Raw genomic sequence first — 17,000 nt, 5'->3', positions numbered from 1 at the left:
ATAAATTAATTTATATTTACATTTTTTTCTAGTTCTACCTCTTTATTCAACTTGTGGCTTCAATAATTTATCATTACACCAATCTTTACTTCATAAGCCAGTGGTCATCACATCTCTGGCTTTTTTTTTTTTAAGGTGGGTAATATTTCTGTTTTATTTATTATTTTTCTCTATTTTTTAAAAAATGTATTATACAATATGTAGTGCTTTGTGTCTGGTTTCTTTCACTTAGCATATGTTGTGGGGTTTTTTTGCCTGATATTAACATCTTGTAACATTACATACATTTGTTCAGTTTCCAAGAAAAACAGTCTTGGAATATTCATATTTCACATGAGGTTTTACTATGCTATATAGTCCATGTTAAATTTTTTAGCTTTCCTTCTAGTAATATACATGACCTTAGGCTTTCCCTTTCAGCCACCGTTATACCCATATAATAGCACTGCTAGTTAAAAACACTATGTTGTGGGAAGTGGATGTGGCTCAAGTGATTGAACTCCCATCTACCATATGGGAGGTCCAGGGTTTGATTCTTGGGGCCTCCTGGTGAAGGCAAGCTGGCCTGAGTGGAGTGCTGGCCTGTACAGTTAACTGGCCCAAATGGAGAGCTGGCGCAGTAAGATGTTGCAACAAAAAGAGACACAGAGGAGCAACAATAAGACACAGCAGATCAAGGGGTGAAGATAGCACAAGATATTGAACACCTTTCTCCCACTCTGGAAGACCCAGGATTGGTTCCTGGTGCCGCCTAAAAAGAAGACAAACAGACACAGAAGATCACATAGTGAATAGACACAGAGAGCAGACAATGGGGGGGAGGGGATAAATAAATAAATCTTTAAAAACAAACAAAAAACACTTTGTTGTGCTTTCATCTTTTCATTTCCAAAGATTAACACACAACCTTTTTACCAATTCTGCACAAATTAATCCTCAGGTTTTCATTCTCTAGCCTCATTCTGTTTTCTGATGACCTGTATTTTAGTTATTAACTCCATGAGTGTATACAGTTTAGTTCATAATAGCTCAGTCATACCATATTTGTCCTTTTGTGTCTGGCTTGCTTCACTCAATGTAATGTCCTTCAGGCTCATCCATGTTGTCACATACGTCATGACTTCATTTCTTCTTATAGCTTCATAATGTTCCATTGCGTGAATACATCATAGTTTGTTTATCCATTCATTGGTTGATGGGCACCTCAGTTGTTTCCATCTTTTTGAAATCATGAATAATGCCACTATGAACATTGGTATGCAGACGCCTGTTTATGTTTCTGCTCTCAGTTCTTCCGGTATATACCAAGTAATGTTGTTGCTGAGTCACGTGGCAAAACTATATTCAACTTCTTTAGGATCTGTGAAACAGTACTCTACAGTGGCTATACCATTCGACATTCCCACCAACAGTGAATAAGTATTCCTCTTTCTCCATATCCTCTCCAACACTTGTAGTTTTCTGTCTTTTTAATAGTGGCCCTTCTAATAGGTGTGAAATGATATCTCATTATAGCTTTCATTTGCATTTCCCTAATTGCTAGTGATGTTGAACCTTTTTTTTTCCATTTGCATTTCTTCTTTGGGCAAATGCCTATTCAAGTTTTTTACTTTTTTTTAAATTTTTTTAAAGATTTATTTACTTCTCTCCCCTTCCACCCTGCCCCCGTTGTCCGCTCTCTGTGTCCACTTGCTGTGGTAATGTGTTGCATTATCAGGCGGTACTGGGAATCTGCATCTTTTTGTTGTGTTCTCTTGCTGCATCAGCTCTCCGTGTGTGTGGCGCCACTCCTGGGCGGGTTGTGCTTTTTTACACGGGGGTGGCTCTCCTTGCAGGGTGCACACCCTTGTGCATGGGGTACCCCTACACAGGGGTGCCCCTGCATGGCACAGCACTCCTTGCGCACGGCAGCACTGCGCATGGGCCAGCTTACCACACGGCTCAGGAGGCCCTGGGGATCGAATCCTGGACCCTCCATATGGTAGACAGACACTATCAGTTGAGCCATGTCTGCTTCCCCCATTCAAGTTTTTTGCCCATTTTTTAATCAGGTCATTTGTCTTTTTACTGTTGAATTATAGCATCTCTTAATATCATGGATATTAAACCCTTAACTGATATGTGATTTCCAAAAATTTTCTCCCATTGAGTCAACTGCCTGTTCACCATTTTGACAAAATCTTTTGAGGGAAGCGCCTGCAGCTCAAACAACTGAGCTCCTGTTTACCATAAGCATGGCCCAGGTTCGATCCCTGGGACCTCCTGGTGAAAAAAAAAAAGATGTCCCAGACCCATGTGGTGTGGCGCAGGCCCCCACATGGTGTGGAGAGGCACAGGCCCCCACGTGATGAAGCAACACACCAAAAAGACTATCATGCAACCAGATAGAGAAAAAAAAATTCTTTGAGATGCAAAAGTGTTTAATAGGTGGTCCCATTTACCTATTTTTTCTTCTGTTTTGCATGCTTTGGGTGGAAGGTCCAAGAAACCATCACTTACCACAACGTCTTTAAGATGTTTCCCTACATTTTCTTCCAGGAGTTTTATGGTCCTGGCTTTTATATTTAGGTCACTGATCCATTTTGAGTTGATTCTTGTATAGAGAGTGAGATAGGGGTCCTCTTTCATTCTTGTCGTAGATATCCAGTTCTTCCCGCACCATTTGTTAAAGAGACAGTTCTGCCCATTAACATGGACTTGGTAGGTTTGTCAAAACCTCACCATAGAGGTGAGGGTATATTTCTGGACTCTCAATTCTATTCCACTGATAAATGTGTCTATCTTTATGCCCATACCATGCTGTTTGTTTTTTTTTAAGATTTATTTTCTTTATTTATGCCTTCCCTGCCCCATTGTTTGTGCTCACTGTATGCTCTCTGTGTCCATTAGCTGTGTACTTTCTGTGTCTGCTTGTTCTCTCTTTAGGAGGCACTGGAAACTGAACCCTGGACCTACCATGTGGTAGGTGGGAGCTCAGTTGCTTGAGCCACATCCACTTCCCCAATACCATGCTCTTTTGACCACCTTAGCTATGTTTCAAGGTAAGGCAGTGAAATTCCTCACATGTCACTCTTTTTTTTAGAATGCTTTTGGCTAGTTGGGTACACTTTCTCTTCCAAATTTGGTAATTTGTCTTTTCTATTTCTGTAAAGTAGACTATTGGAATTTTGATTAGCATTGCATTGACTCAATAAATCATTTTGGGTATGACTAACATCTTCACAATATTTATTCCTCCAATCCATGAGCATGGAATGTCTTTCAATTTCTTTAAGTCTTCATTGATTTCTTTTAGCATTGCTTTGTCGTTTTCTGTATATAGGTCCTGTACTCTGGTTAAATTGATTCCTAGGTATTTGAGTCCTTTTGTTGTTATTGTACATGGAATTTTTTCTGATTTCCTCCTCAGATTGTTCAATACTAGTGTACAAAAACATTACCTATTTTTGTGTGTTGATCTTGTATCCTGCCACTTTGCTGAACTCATTTATTAGCTCAAGTAGCTTTGTTATAGACATTTCAGAATTTTCTAAATATAGGATCATGTCATATGCAAATAGTGAGAGTTTTACTTCCTCTTTTCCTATTTGGATGCTTTTAATTTTTTTTTTCTTATCTACTTGCTCTAGCTTGAACTTCTAGTACAATGTTGAATAACAATGGTGACAGTAGGCATCCTTGTATTGTTCCTGATCTTAGATGGAAAGCATTCAACCTTTCGCCATTGAGTACTGTGTTGGCTGTGGGTTTTTCAACCCACATATTGAAGAATTTTCCTTCTATTCCTTTATCATATTGAGGAATTTTCCTTCTATTCCTATTTTTGAAGTGTTTTTATCCAGAAAGGATGCTGGATTTTGTCTAATGTCTTTTCTGTGTCATTTGAGATGATCATGTGTTTTTTCCTTCAGTTATTAATGTGGCGAATTACATGGATTGATTTTCTTATGTTGAGCCAACCTTGCATACCAGGAATAAATCCCACTTGGTTGTAATGTATAAGTCTTTTGATGTGCTTTTGGATTTGATTTGCAAGTATTTTTGTTGAGAATTTTCGCATCTATATTCATTAGAAAGATTGGTCTATAATTTTCTTTTCTTGTCGTGTCTTTATCTGGCTTTGGTATTAGGGTAATGTTGGCTTCATAAAATGTGTTGGATAATTTTCCCTTCAATTTTCTGGAAGAGTTTAAACAGGATTGGTGTTAATTCTTCTCAAAATGCTTGGTAGAATTCACCTGTGAAGCCATCTGGTCCTGGACTTTTCTTTGTTGGGAGATTTTTGGTAATCGATTCAATCTCTTTAAATTGCTTGGTTTCTTAAGTTCTTGTCTTTCTTTTAGTGTCAGTGTAGGTTGTTTGTGCATTTTTATGAATTTGTCCATTTCATCTAGGTTATCTAGTTTTTTGACATACAGTTTCTCACAATATCCTTTGTTGATTCTTTTTATTTCTGTGGGGTCAGTTGTAATTTCCTCCCTTTCATTTCTGGTTGTATTTATTTGCATCTTCTCTCTTTTATAATTTGTTAATCTAGCTAAGGGTTTATCAATTTTATTGATCTTCTCAAAGAACCAACTTTTGGTTTTGTTGATTTTCTCTGTTCTTTTGTTCTCAATTTCATTTATTTCTGCTCAAATCTTTATTATTTCTTTCCTTTTGCTTGCTTTGGATTGGCTTGCCATTTTTTTTCTTTTCCAGTTCATTTAGATCTTTTATTTTTAGTTCTTCTTTTTTAATATAGGCATTTAGAGCTATAAATTTCCCTTTCAGCACTGCCTTCACTGTATCCTGTAAGTTTTTTGTTTTTAATAAACTTTATCTCCCCCAGCCCCCAAGATGGCCTCTTCGTCTGTTTGCATGTTGTTTTTGCTCATTGTTTTTGCTTGTTGTTTGGACTCATTGTCTGTTTCTTCTTTAGGAGCATCAGGAACTAAACCTGGTTCCTCCCATGTGGGAGGCAGGCGCTCAACTGCTTTGAACCACAACTGCTTCCTGCTTGTTTTGGGTTTTTTTGCTTGTTTTCTTGCTCATTGTTTTTGCCTGTTGTTGCTTGTTGTTTATTCTCTTTAGGAGGCACCAGGAATCATACCTAGGACCTCCAGTTGGAAGGCCAGCAACACTCAACTGCTTGAGCCATATCAGCTTCCCTGTATCCCATAAGTTTTGATAAGTTGTGGTTTCATTTTCATTTGTCTCTATATTTACTAATTTCACTTGCCATTTCTTTTTTTTTAAGGTTTGTTTATTTATTTTATTTCTCTCCCCTTTCCCCCACCCCAGTTGTCTGTTCTCTGTGTCTATCTGCTGTGTGTTCTTCTTTGTCCGCTTCTATTGTCAGCAGCATGGGAATCTGTTTCTTTTTGTTGCGTCATCTTGTTGTGTCAGCTCTCCGTGTGGGTGGCGCCATTCCTGGGCAGGCTGAAATTTCTTTCGTGCTGGGCGGCTCTCCTTACGGGACGCATTCGTTGCGCATGGGGCTCCCCTATGCGGGGACACCCCTGCGTTGCAGGGCACCCCTTGCGCACATCATTACTGCACATGGGCCAACTGCACACGGTTCAAGGAGGCCCGGGGTTTGAACCGCGGACCTCCCATGTGGTAGACGGCCCTAACCACTGGGCCAAGTCCGCTTCCCTGCGTGTCTTGTATTCTTGACCCTCAGATCCCTTTCTTCAGTTCTTCCTTATCCTATAATATGTGTGTCTGGATGATTTATTGTAGGTGGCCACAAATAGCCGCGTTTACTTATTTGATATTTTCCTTCTGGGAAGTCGTGCTTTCAACAATGGACTTAAGATGGTATTAGAAGACAAGAGAATTTTGAAGGTGAGTGTGTAAATTGATTCCTTTTGGTGAAATTAGCAGCCAGGTCCTAATTACTCTGCCTTCACCTTTTGATTCCTCAGGTTATTCATGATTGTCGTTGGCTTTCTGATTGCCTCTCTCATCAGTATGGAATTTTGCTGAATAATGTCTTTGACACACAGGTATGTGCAAGGAAACACTAGATTCAAATCTGTGTATATAGGGAATGAAGAGTTAATGCTTAAATCACACATAGTTTCTATTTGGGTTAATTGTAAAGTTTTGGTAATGATGGTTGCACAACATTGTGACCATAATTAATAGCACTAAATTATATATGTGAATGTGGTTCAAAGGGGAAATTTTAGATTGTATATATGTTATTAGAATAAAAATTAAGAAAAAAACATAGGATTCTACAACACAAACAGTAAGCCCTATTGTAAATGATGGACTCTAGTCAATATTACAATTATAAAATTGTTCTTTCATGAATTGTAAACAATGTACCACACTAATGCAAGGTGTTACTAATAAGGTGGTAAAGGGGAACTCTGTATTTTGTGCATAATTTTTCTGTAAACAACTTATTTATTTAAAAGAAAAAAAAAATCAGTCTTGTCTGATCAAAGATTGTAAGTCTTTTTTTGTGCTCTTTCCTGCATACTTCTCATGCAAGATGTTTGTACAATATGTGAGAACATGTAGTGAACTGTGAATTACTGCAGAAAAGTGACTTAAAATTATTTGTGATTACTTTTTCCTCATTTTGTTCCATAGTTGGTCAAATAAGCAACAGCCATGTTTTATTGCATTCAGAAAGTAGAACAATTTGTTGAGGGACGAAACGGGGTCCCTGTTAAGGGACGAGCGGGGTCCCTGTTGCGGGACGAGTGGGGTCCCGTTGTGGGACGAGCGAGGTCCCTGTTAAGGGACGAGTGGGGTCCCGTTGTGGGACGAGAGGGGTCCCTGGCGTGGGGAAGAAAGCCTCGTACGGCCGCTGAGGCTTCCCTCGAGGGCTCCGAAGGCGTGGAGGGCGCACGACCCAGGAAGAAGTCACGGAGACAGGCTGATGGCACAAGTCTGGTTTATTGCGGAAGGGGATGCAGATTTATAGGATTGGGGAGTGGTGTGGCGGGTTCTGATTGGCTAGGGCAAATGCTGTTTCCATATAAGGCAATGTTCTGGCATTGGGCTAGTGATTGGCCAGTAGAGTATGTGCTAACTCTTGATAGGCTGAAGCTGTTGCTGGGCAAACAGCGTACTAAGAGATTAGGTTCAAGGGAGGGGGGAGGGGAAGTGAGAGCTGGGCTAGGCGGGAGATAGGAAGGGGGAGGGCGGTGCCGGCTAGCCGTTAGCAGCAAAGGCCTAGTCAGGCGTGGTCACCTTGTCTAGGCCCAGTGGGCAGAGGCGGTGTCACCTCTTGCCGCACTGTTTGCCACTGAGGCAAGCCGGGTGCCCCTCCTCCCACACAATTTGGTGGTCATTCAGAAGTCTGACTGGGAGCCTTGGTGTGAGATGAACAATCGCATCTCTGCTTAACCTTTAACCACATATGAATTAATTAATGCTGATTGACATCTAGCTCAAGGGTGCAGGTTGTCCTGGATATGCCTGGAAAACTTTTGGCCCCAGATGTTATTTTGTATCAATTCTTTATCATCTACAGAACCCTAGAAAAATGAGAAATTCCTAGTCTAGTCTAGCTCTTAGAGCTAATCCAGGTTTCTGATTTGTCTGTGAAAGCAGTAAAAGCACTAATTTTCATTATGTTTTCTTTAAGTATTTAGTCTTCTAGGTTTATGCCAGTGAGAGGGAGATCCTGAATATTCAAGACTAGAAACTTTGGAGATGTATTATGAGTTGGCTAATTATTTTTCAGCAGCAATTCCTAAAAGTTAAATTTTATGTTACTATATGTTTTAGTGTGCCAAAGGCTGCCAAGGCGGTATACCAGAAGTTGGTGGACTTTCATAATGGGGATTTATTAGGTTGAAGATTACAGTTCAGAGACCATGAAAATGTCTAAACCAAGGCGTTGGGCTCCTCTGGGTTACCTCACTTTCAGCTTCTTGGTTTCTTCTACTTCCTCTCTCAGCTGCCAGGGGCCTCTCTCCACACCTCTGCTGATTCCAGTCCCTGGCCTCCCGGTCCCTTTCTCTCAGCCTCTGGGGGTTTGTCTCTGAGCTCACATATGTCTCTGTGGTCCCCTCTCTTTTTATTTATCCCTTTATAAAAGACTCCAGTAAGAAGATTAAGACCTACCTTGGGTCACACCTTCCTGAAGTAATATAATCAAATGCTCCCACCTTTAATAGGTTCTTGCCCACAGGAATGGACCAAGGTCAAGAACATTATTTTCAAGGGTACACGCAGCCTCAAACTACCACATTATTTGTGGGTCAATTTTGCTCCTTATTTGTCTGTTCATAATGAATTTTATGCCAGTTCTCTTGGTCACTGTATTAGTCAGCGTTCTCTAAGAAAACAGAACTGACAGGAGATATCTGTAAAGATTATGAGATTTTATAAAATTGTCTCGTGCTGCTGCGTGGATGCATACATCCAAATTCGGTAGGGCAGGCTGCAAGCCAGGAACTCTGATGAAGGTACTCAGTGAGTTCCTGAGGAGATGCTGGAGGTCTGAGGTGAAGATGGGAATTCTCTCCCTGAATGCTGCAACCACTTTTAGGGCCTTATTGGATGAGACATCACTCATTGCTGATGGTAATCTCTTCAGTTGATGGTAGATGTAATCAGCCATATATGCAATCAACTCACGATTAAAGTTCATGGAATGCCTTTGCATTACAATTAGCCCAATGCTTGCTTGACCAAACAACTAGCCATCATTACCTAACCAAGTTGACACATTAGCCTAACCATCAACAGCCCACCCATTCTCAACTTGGCAGCCATACACATCACCTTAAAACCTACTTGATCTCTTAATAAAACCAATAACAGACATATATATATATATATTTTTTTTTTTTTTTTTTTTTTTTCCTGCCTAACAATACTCAACTGTCCTGCATACAACTGGCAACACACCAAATCCCACCAGAATAGGGTTCAAGTCCTGGGTAATATATACTCTTAAACTTGACATCCTTAAACACTATAACATGAAACTAATACAACTTACATCATATGATAAGGGGAAAAAATAGGGAAGAAAATAATGATAATGGTTTTATGACATATGAGTACAACATACTCATAACAAAACAGGGAAGAACTATTTATGACCATTAAAATCTTCATTTCTGTAACTGGTCGTGTGGTCATATTTATCACTACCTTCTTCAACTACCCATTCCATGTTCCCTTTACCCTCTGCAAGCACCACAGCTGGTGGGGTTCTTTGCCTAGTGGAGTGACCCAAACCTTTATTCCTGAAGATTCTGGGCCATTGTTAATCCTGCCTGGATTAGGTTGTTGCAGATTTTCCACTGACATTAATCACAGGACATGGCAGTGCCAAGAGATGCCCTAGGGGATTTCCTGTATTCCAGGCAAACTCTTCTTTATCTCCATTGTTTAGGTATATCCTATTTCCCCTTGATAGTCAGGAACAGTCACCCCAACCAGTACAGTAATTCCCTTTGCCTGTTGATTCAGAGGCATGAGGAGCCTCTGAGGCATTTAAGGCAGCAGTCTTAAATTCCAGTGCAATGGAATAGTTGTTGTGTTTTCTGGTGGAAACACTCCTCCTTTTGGGACCTAAGACCTATGGAGCAGCAGAGCTTAAGGTTTCAGGGACATGACACAAAAATTTTTCAAGTGGATCACTGTGGGTAATAGTGAATGATGTCACTCCCATTCCACCCCTTTATTCCTGGACCCGTGAATCCTGGCTATGGGAGAAACAGCACCATAGAATGGACACTGATAGAGTATACACTTCTTCCTGGAGAATGTTGCCCCACCCCTGCAAGTTTATTACTGGCTAGGTGGCACCGTAATTGAGCCTCAAAAGGCCAACCACCATTCTATCAATCCAACTGCTTCAGGATGATGGGGAACATGGTAAAACCAGTGAATTCCATGAGCATGTGCCCATTCCTGCACATCATTTGCTGTGAAGTAGGTTCTTGGTCAGAAGCAATGCTGTGTGGAATTCAATAGTGGTAGATAAGACATTCGGTACATCCTCTAACGGTAGTTTTGGAAGAAGCATTGCATGCAGGGAAGGGAAATCCATATCTGTGTCTGTTCCAGTTAGAACAAATCGCTGTCCTTTCCATAATGGAAATGATCCAATGAAATCAACCTGCCACTAGTTAGCAGGCTGATCACCTTAGGGAATGGTGCCTTATCAGGGCCTGCTGCTGACAGATTGGGCACTCAGCAGTGGCTGTAGCCAGGTCAGCATTAGTGAGGGGAAGTCCATACTGATGAGCCTATGCATAATCTCTATCCCTACCACCATGGCCACATTGTTCATGAGCCTATTTCGGCAATGACAGGAGTCTCTGGGGAATGAGACTAACTGGTATCCACAGAACAAGTCATCTTGTTCACTTGATTATTAAAATCTTCCTCTGCTGAAGTCACCCTCTGGTGAGCATTCATGTGGGACACAAATATTTTCATGTTTTTTGCCCACTCAGAAAGTTTTATCCACATACCTCTTCCCCCAACCTCTTTGTCACCAATTTTCCAATCATGTTTCTTCCAAGTCCCTGACCATCCAGCCAAACCTTTGGCAACAACTCATGAGTAAGTGTACAAACTCATCTCTGGCCATTTCTCTTTCCAGGCAAAATACACAACCAGGTGCACTGCTCAAAGTTCTGAACATTGGGAGGATTTGCCCTCACTACTGTCCATCAGGGACATCCCAGAAAGGGGCTGCAGTGCCACAGCTGTCCACTTTCAGGTGGTACCTGCATATCATGCAGAACTATCTGTAAACCAGGCCCAAGTTTTCTCTTCCTCAGTCAACTGATTGTAAGGAATTCCCTAAGAGGCCATAGCTGTGGGCTGGGGAAGAGAAGGTGATGTGGCAGGAGTGGTGGCCATCACCATTTGGGCCACTTCCTCGTGTAACTTACTTGTACCTTCAGGATGCACTCAAGCCCTATCTCATATTTGCCACTTTTAGTTTATGACAGAGTGCTGCTGTGCATGCCCAACTTTATGGTTTAGTAGGTCAGACTATACCCAACTCATGATAGGCAGCTCAGGTCTCATGATAACTTGGTGGCCCGTGGTTAAGCATTTAGTCTCTACTAAGGCCCAGTAGCAGGCCAAAAGCTGTTTCTCAAAGGAGAGTAGTTATCTGCAGAGGATGGCATGGCTTTGTTCCAAAATCCTGAGTCTGCATTGTGATTCCCCTGTAGGGCCTGCCAAAGGCTCCAGACAACATCTCTATTTGCCACAACATTTCCAGCACCATTGGATCTGTTGAATCATATTGTCTAAGTGGCAGTGCAGTTTGCACAGCAGTCTGGACCTATTGCAGTGCCTCCTTTTCTTCTGGTCCCCACTCAAAACTACCAGCTTTTCTGGTCACTCAGTGAATAGGCCAGAGTAGCACACTCAAATGGGTAATATGTTGTCTCTAAAATTCAAAGAGGCCAGCTAAACATTGTACCTCTTTTTTGGTTGTAGGAGTGATAGGAGATATCCTTCACTTTAGAAGAAATATCTCAACATGCCCTACACCACTGGACCCCTAGAAATTTCACCAAGGTAGAAGGCCCCTGTATTTTTGTTAGATTTATCTCCCATCCTCTCTCACCCAAATGCCTTACCAAAAGTCTAGAGTAGTTGTTACTTTTTGCTCACTAGATCCAATCAATATGATATCATCAGTATAATGGATCAGTGTGATATCCTATGGGAAGGAGAGATGTTTAAGGTCCCTGCAGACAGTATTGTGACATAGTGCTGGAGAGTTGATGTACCCCTGAGGTAGGTCAGTGAAGGTATATTGCTGGTCCTGCCAGCTGAAAGCAAACTGTTTCTGGTGGCAATTGAGAAAAAAAAGCATTTGCCAGATCAATAGCTGCATACCAGTTACCAGATGTGTTCCTTTGCTCAAGCAAAGATAGCACATTAGGAACAGCAGCTGCAATTGGAGTCACCACCTGGTTAAATTTATGATAATCTACTCTCATCTTCCAAGATCCATTTGTTTTCTATACGGCCCAAATAGGAGAGTTGAATGAGGATGTGGTAGGAATCACACCCCTGCATTCATCAAGTCATTGATGCTGGCATTGATGGCAGACTGCAGAGTCTCTCCAGAAATTATGTATTGCTTATGATTTACTATGTTGCTAGGTAGGGACAGTTCTAGGGGCTTCCACTTAGCCCTTCCTATCAATAGCCCACATTCCACAAGTCAGGCAACTAATTTAGGTATAGTACCAGTTGGTGAATATGTCTATTCCAATTATGCATTCTGGAACTAGGGAAATAACCACATTTTACCCACTGTGAAATGGACCTGACCTCCATAAGTCCCTACTCTGACTGTTAGATCACAGTGACATTTTGGGTCTCTTGCAATTAATGTCACTTCTGAGCTTGTGTCAAATAATCCCCCAAATGTCAGATCCTTTCCTTTTCCCCAATATACAGTTACCCTGGTAAAAGGTCATAGCTCTCTTTGGGGAAGCCTGGGAGGAAGATGAACAGTATAAAAATTTGGCAGTGTAACAAGGTCTTTTCCGAGGGGACCTGGCCTTGCCTTCATTCAAGGTACTCTGGGTCTGTAAACTGTCCAAGTCTAGGAATTGATTAAAGAACTGTAACTCTCTGTAATTCAAGTTAGGGTTTTGTTCACTTGACCTAGAACTATTCTGCTTATACAGATCAAGTAGGAATTTAGTAGACTGCCCATCTGTTTTACTTCTAAGTACCCCATGATCTGTTAGCCAATGCTATATGTCTGTGCAACTCAGACTATTTTGATTGCTACTTTGAGTCTGCTTCTCTTTGTGATATCCACACCTACCTTGTCTTTGGTGATTAAGTGCTGCCACTTTGGCTTCTGCTGGCTGGGAATCTGATCATCCCATAGCATTTAAGGATCCTAATTCTGTGACAGCAGTTCTTATGGTACTATCTGACCCTACAGTGAATAGCAACCTTAAAGCTTTTCAAGGAAGATGGAGTTAGTCTCACAAATTTATTCCTCATGGTCCTGGTGAAAGGTATGTTTTCTGGACATCCCTGGGGTAAGTGGACAGGTCTGAGATGCTAAATCCATTCTAGCATTCCAGTCTCTCTAAGCCTTTGGGTTCCCTCATCTACAGTATACCAAGGAAATTCTGGCATTTTGACCTCAGGTAATGTTGGCCATCTTTTGGTCTGTGTTTCAGCCAGTCACACAAACTGTAAGAGCTCTTTCTAATCCCTTGAGCTGCAACACTGAATCCAGAATCTCTGCTTATTGGGCCCATATCAATAAATTCAGCCTGATCCAAATTTATAGTCCTTCCACCATTATCCCTCACCCTGAATATCTATTCCCACACACTTCTCCCTGATTTCTTTCTATATAAATTTGAAAACTCATGCAGTTCTTTTGGCGTACAGTGTACTTCCTCATCAGTCACACTTTGAACTTCACCTCAGGGGCAGGTCTGGAAGAAAAGAGGGGTGATGGGGGTTGGTCTTGCAAGCCAGTTACCTCAGAGCATTCTGTTGCAGTTTCATCTGGTGAGACAGGATTCATCTCTTCAGGTGGGGGTTGGATGGCTGACTCTTTGGAGCAGGCTGAGATGTTGGGCAGTTGACTCCTCAGGTTGTGGAGGAGGTCAGGTAGCTCTCTCCTCAGGACAAACCATTACAGTTTTATCTGGAAAAGTCTCAGGGTTTCAATGTCTCCATTGCCATCATCATCAACCCATATATGCCTCTTCCTAATCCTTAGGATTCCACTCCTTTGCAGTCAGTGCCCTCACTTTAACAGCAGGCACCCTGCAAGGTTGAGATTTTAGATTCTGTTGTAACCCTGCTACTCACACAATGAGACTCTGGGCTTCGTTCTCAGAGATTTCAAGTCTGCGGCTACACAAAATGATTCTCTTTCAGGGCTCATGTAGAAACTTTTACATCATTCATGCCAGTGTTTATGTTGCAAATTTGAAGGCTTCAGCTCATCTCTTTCTTTTGTAACAGTATCTAGTGTATTTAGGAACAGCCAGCCAACATCATTGCACCTTTTAACTCCATAAAACTCTATTAAGGTGTTAAAAACACTGTCTCCCAGAGCCTTGCCTCTTGTAAGAATGGAAGTAGTCATTATCCAGTCGTGATATTTTGCATATCTGTTTTGCCAACTCACACCACGGACTGTCAGTGGCCTCTTGATCGCTGAAAATAGTCATTAGTGCCCTTGAATCTTTTTTTTTGGGGGGGAGACTTTTTTTTTTCTCTCGATTTTTAATGTTACATTAAAAAAATATGAGGCCCCCATATGCCCCCCACCCCCCTCACCCCACTCCTTCACCCATAACCACAACCTCCTCCATCATCCTGAGACATTCACTGCATTTGGTGAATACATCTCTGAGCACCGCTGCACCTCATGGTCAGTGGTCCACACCATAGCCCACATTCTCCCACAGTCCACCCAGTGGGCCATGGGAGGACATACAATGTCTGGTAACTGTCCCTGCAGCACCACCCAGGACCCTTGAATCTTATCAGAGGGCCAATTTAAAAAAATCCCAGAACCAATTCAGAAATCCCATTTTTAGGATTCTGTTTCTCAAGAACCACCCCACTCTCCATGCCAAGTTGTATTAGGTTTCTCTAGGGAAACAGAACCAACAGGAAATATCTGTAAATAGTATGAGTTTTTATTTTATTATTATTATTTTTTAAGATTTATTATTTATTTATTTCTTTCCCCTTCCCCTCACCCCCAGTAGTCTGCTCCCTGTATCCATTCACTGTGTGTTCTTCTGTGACCACTTCTATCCTTATCAGTGGCACCAGGAATCTGTGTTCCTTTTTGTTGCATCATCTTGTTGTGTCAGCTCTCCGTGTGTGTAGTGCCATTCTTAGGCAGGCTGCACTTTCTTTCGCATTGAGCGGCTTTCCTTACAGGAAGCACTCCTTGTGCATGGGGCTCCCCTACACAGGGGACACCCCTGTGTGGCACGGCACTCCTTGCATGCATCAGCACTGCACATTGGCCAGCTCCACATGGGTCAAGGAGGCCCGGGGTTTGAACCACGGACCTCCCTTATGGTAGGTGGATGCCCTATCCTTTGGGCCAATTCTGCTTCCCTGAGATTTTATAAAACTGTCTCACACGACAATAGGGATGCACACGTCCAAATTCCGTAGCACAGCCTGCAAGCCAGAAACTCTGATGAAGGTCTTCTGTGGGTTCTCCAGGAGACACTGACTAGAAGTAGAGATGGAAATTCTCTTCCTGAATCCTGAAATCACCTCTCCTTTCAAGACCTTCAACTGATTTAGATGATTCGTCACTAATTGCTGATGGCAATCTCTTCAGTTGATGGTAGATGTAATCAGCCATATATGCAGTCAGCTCACTAATGATTAAAATCCTGAAATGCCTTTTTATTATAATTAGCCCAGTGCTTGCTTGACTAAACAACTGGGTGTCATTACCTGGCCAAATGATACATTTAGTCAATCATGACAATTACATGTTCCTTTGGGGCTTTTTTTCAGGATCTTCCACTGTATATAAATACAGGAGAACTGTTCATCATTCTCTTGAGTCCACTAGGCTTCCTGTTTAGACTTTATATGTATTGTCCAATGAAGGCTTTGGAATATCTTTCTACATATTTCTTTTCAGATCTCCATAGTGCAGCAAGCAGGAATTTAGAATTTTACCAGTTCGTTTTTCTTTAACACAGTATATGTTTATTGCTGCTATAACAAGTCATGAAAAATTTAATTGCCTAAAACAACATAAATTTATTCTCTTAACAACTATGGAGGTCAGAAGTCTGAAATAAATTTTACTTGGCTGAAGTCAGGGTATTGGCAGGGCTGGGTTCTTTTGGAGGTTTTAAGTAGAAATTGTTTTCTTTTTCAGCTTCTAGTGGTTTCCTATATTTCTTGTCTTAGAGCCCCTTCTTGAATCTTCAAAACTTCAATCTGTGCTTCCATAATAAAATCTCCTTCTCTGACTGTCTCCCTTTGCTTCCCTCTTATAAGGACACTTATGATTACTCTTAGGGCATGCCTGGAAAATCCAGGAAAATCTCCCCATCTCAAAACCCATAACTTAATTGCATCTGCAAAGTTGCTTTTGCCATATAAATAAATATTCATAGGTTCCAGGAATTAGGACATGGTATCTTAAGGGGCCATTATTCAGCCTACCACACCAATAATTATTGTAATTCTTAATTTTATTAGCTTTCTTTATCAAAACTTTACCAGAGTTGCTAAATGTAATAAAAATAATTCTTGAAGTTTATTTTCTTTTCTCAATCCTCAAAGGCACCATAGGGTAAGTATAAATAACCGTAAGGCAGAATGACTGGGAAGAGTGCAAACCACAACATAAATGATAATCCACGCTGTGTAGCAGTGCTTCAAAATGTACTCATCAAATGCAATGAATGTTGTCAATGTGGGAGAAGTGGGTGGGAGGTATGGGGAGTGGGATATATGGGAATCTCTTATATTATTTAATGTAACATTTTGTGTGATATATGTATCTTTAGAAAAAATAATAAAAAATGAAGAAAAATAAAATAAGGCAGGCAAATAAAAAAAGTAGAAAAGAAAGACAAGGACACATTAAAGTTGGGTGATCTTTTCCCTTTCTTAAAAAAGAATTTTAAGTATTAGAATTTGACTGAATAACTTTATTTTTTTTTTAAGATTTATTTATTTATTTATTTCTCTCCCCTTTCCCCCCGCCCCCCAGTTGTCTGTTCTCTGTGTCTATTCACTGCTTGTTCTTCTTTGTCCGCTTCTGTTGTCAGTAGCACAGGAATCTGTGGTTCTTTTTGTTGCGTCATCTTGATGTGTCAGCTCTCTGTGTGTGCAGCACCATTCCTGGGCAGGCTGCACTTTCTTTCACGCTGGGTGGCTCTCCTTACAGGGCACACTCCTTGCGCGTGGGGCTCCCTTATGTGGGGGACACCCCTGTGTGGCAGGGCACTCCTTGCACGCATCAGCACTGCGCATGGGCCAGCTCCACACGGGTCAAGGAGGCCCGGGGTTTGAACCGC

At 41.4% G+C, this 17,000-nt stretch overlaps 1 protein-coding gene across 4 annotated transcripts in view; it reads left to right on the top strand.

Annotated features, from left to right (window-relative positions):
- The window catches only part of EXD1 (exonuclease 3'-5' domain containing 1), a 74,794-nt gene that overhangs the window by 45,525 nt on the left and 12,269 nt on the right, over positions 1–17,000 (top strand). For all 4 annotated transcript variants that reach the window (XM_071214115.1, XM_058293948.2, XM_058293947.2 and 1 more), the window contains 2 exons: positions 5,725–5,829; positions 5,910–5,990. In XM_071214115.1, the coding sequence (XP_071070216.1) occupies positions 5,725–5,829; positions 5,910–5,990 (186 nt within the window). The remainder of the gene's footprint in view (positions 1–5,724; positions 5,830–5,909; positions 5,991–17,000) is intronic.

The sequence above is a fragment of the Dasypus novemcinctus genome, chromosome 3, assembly GCF_030445035.2.
Source record: "Dasypus novemcinctus isolate mDasNov1 chromosome 3, mDasNov1.1.hap2, whole genome shotgun sequence".
NCBI classification, from domain to species: Eukaryota; Metazoa; Chordata; class Mammalia; order Cingulata; family Dasypodidae; genus Dasypus; species Dasypus novemcinctus.
This window is presented reverse-complemented; position numbering and strand designations above follow the sequence as displayed.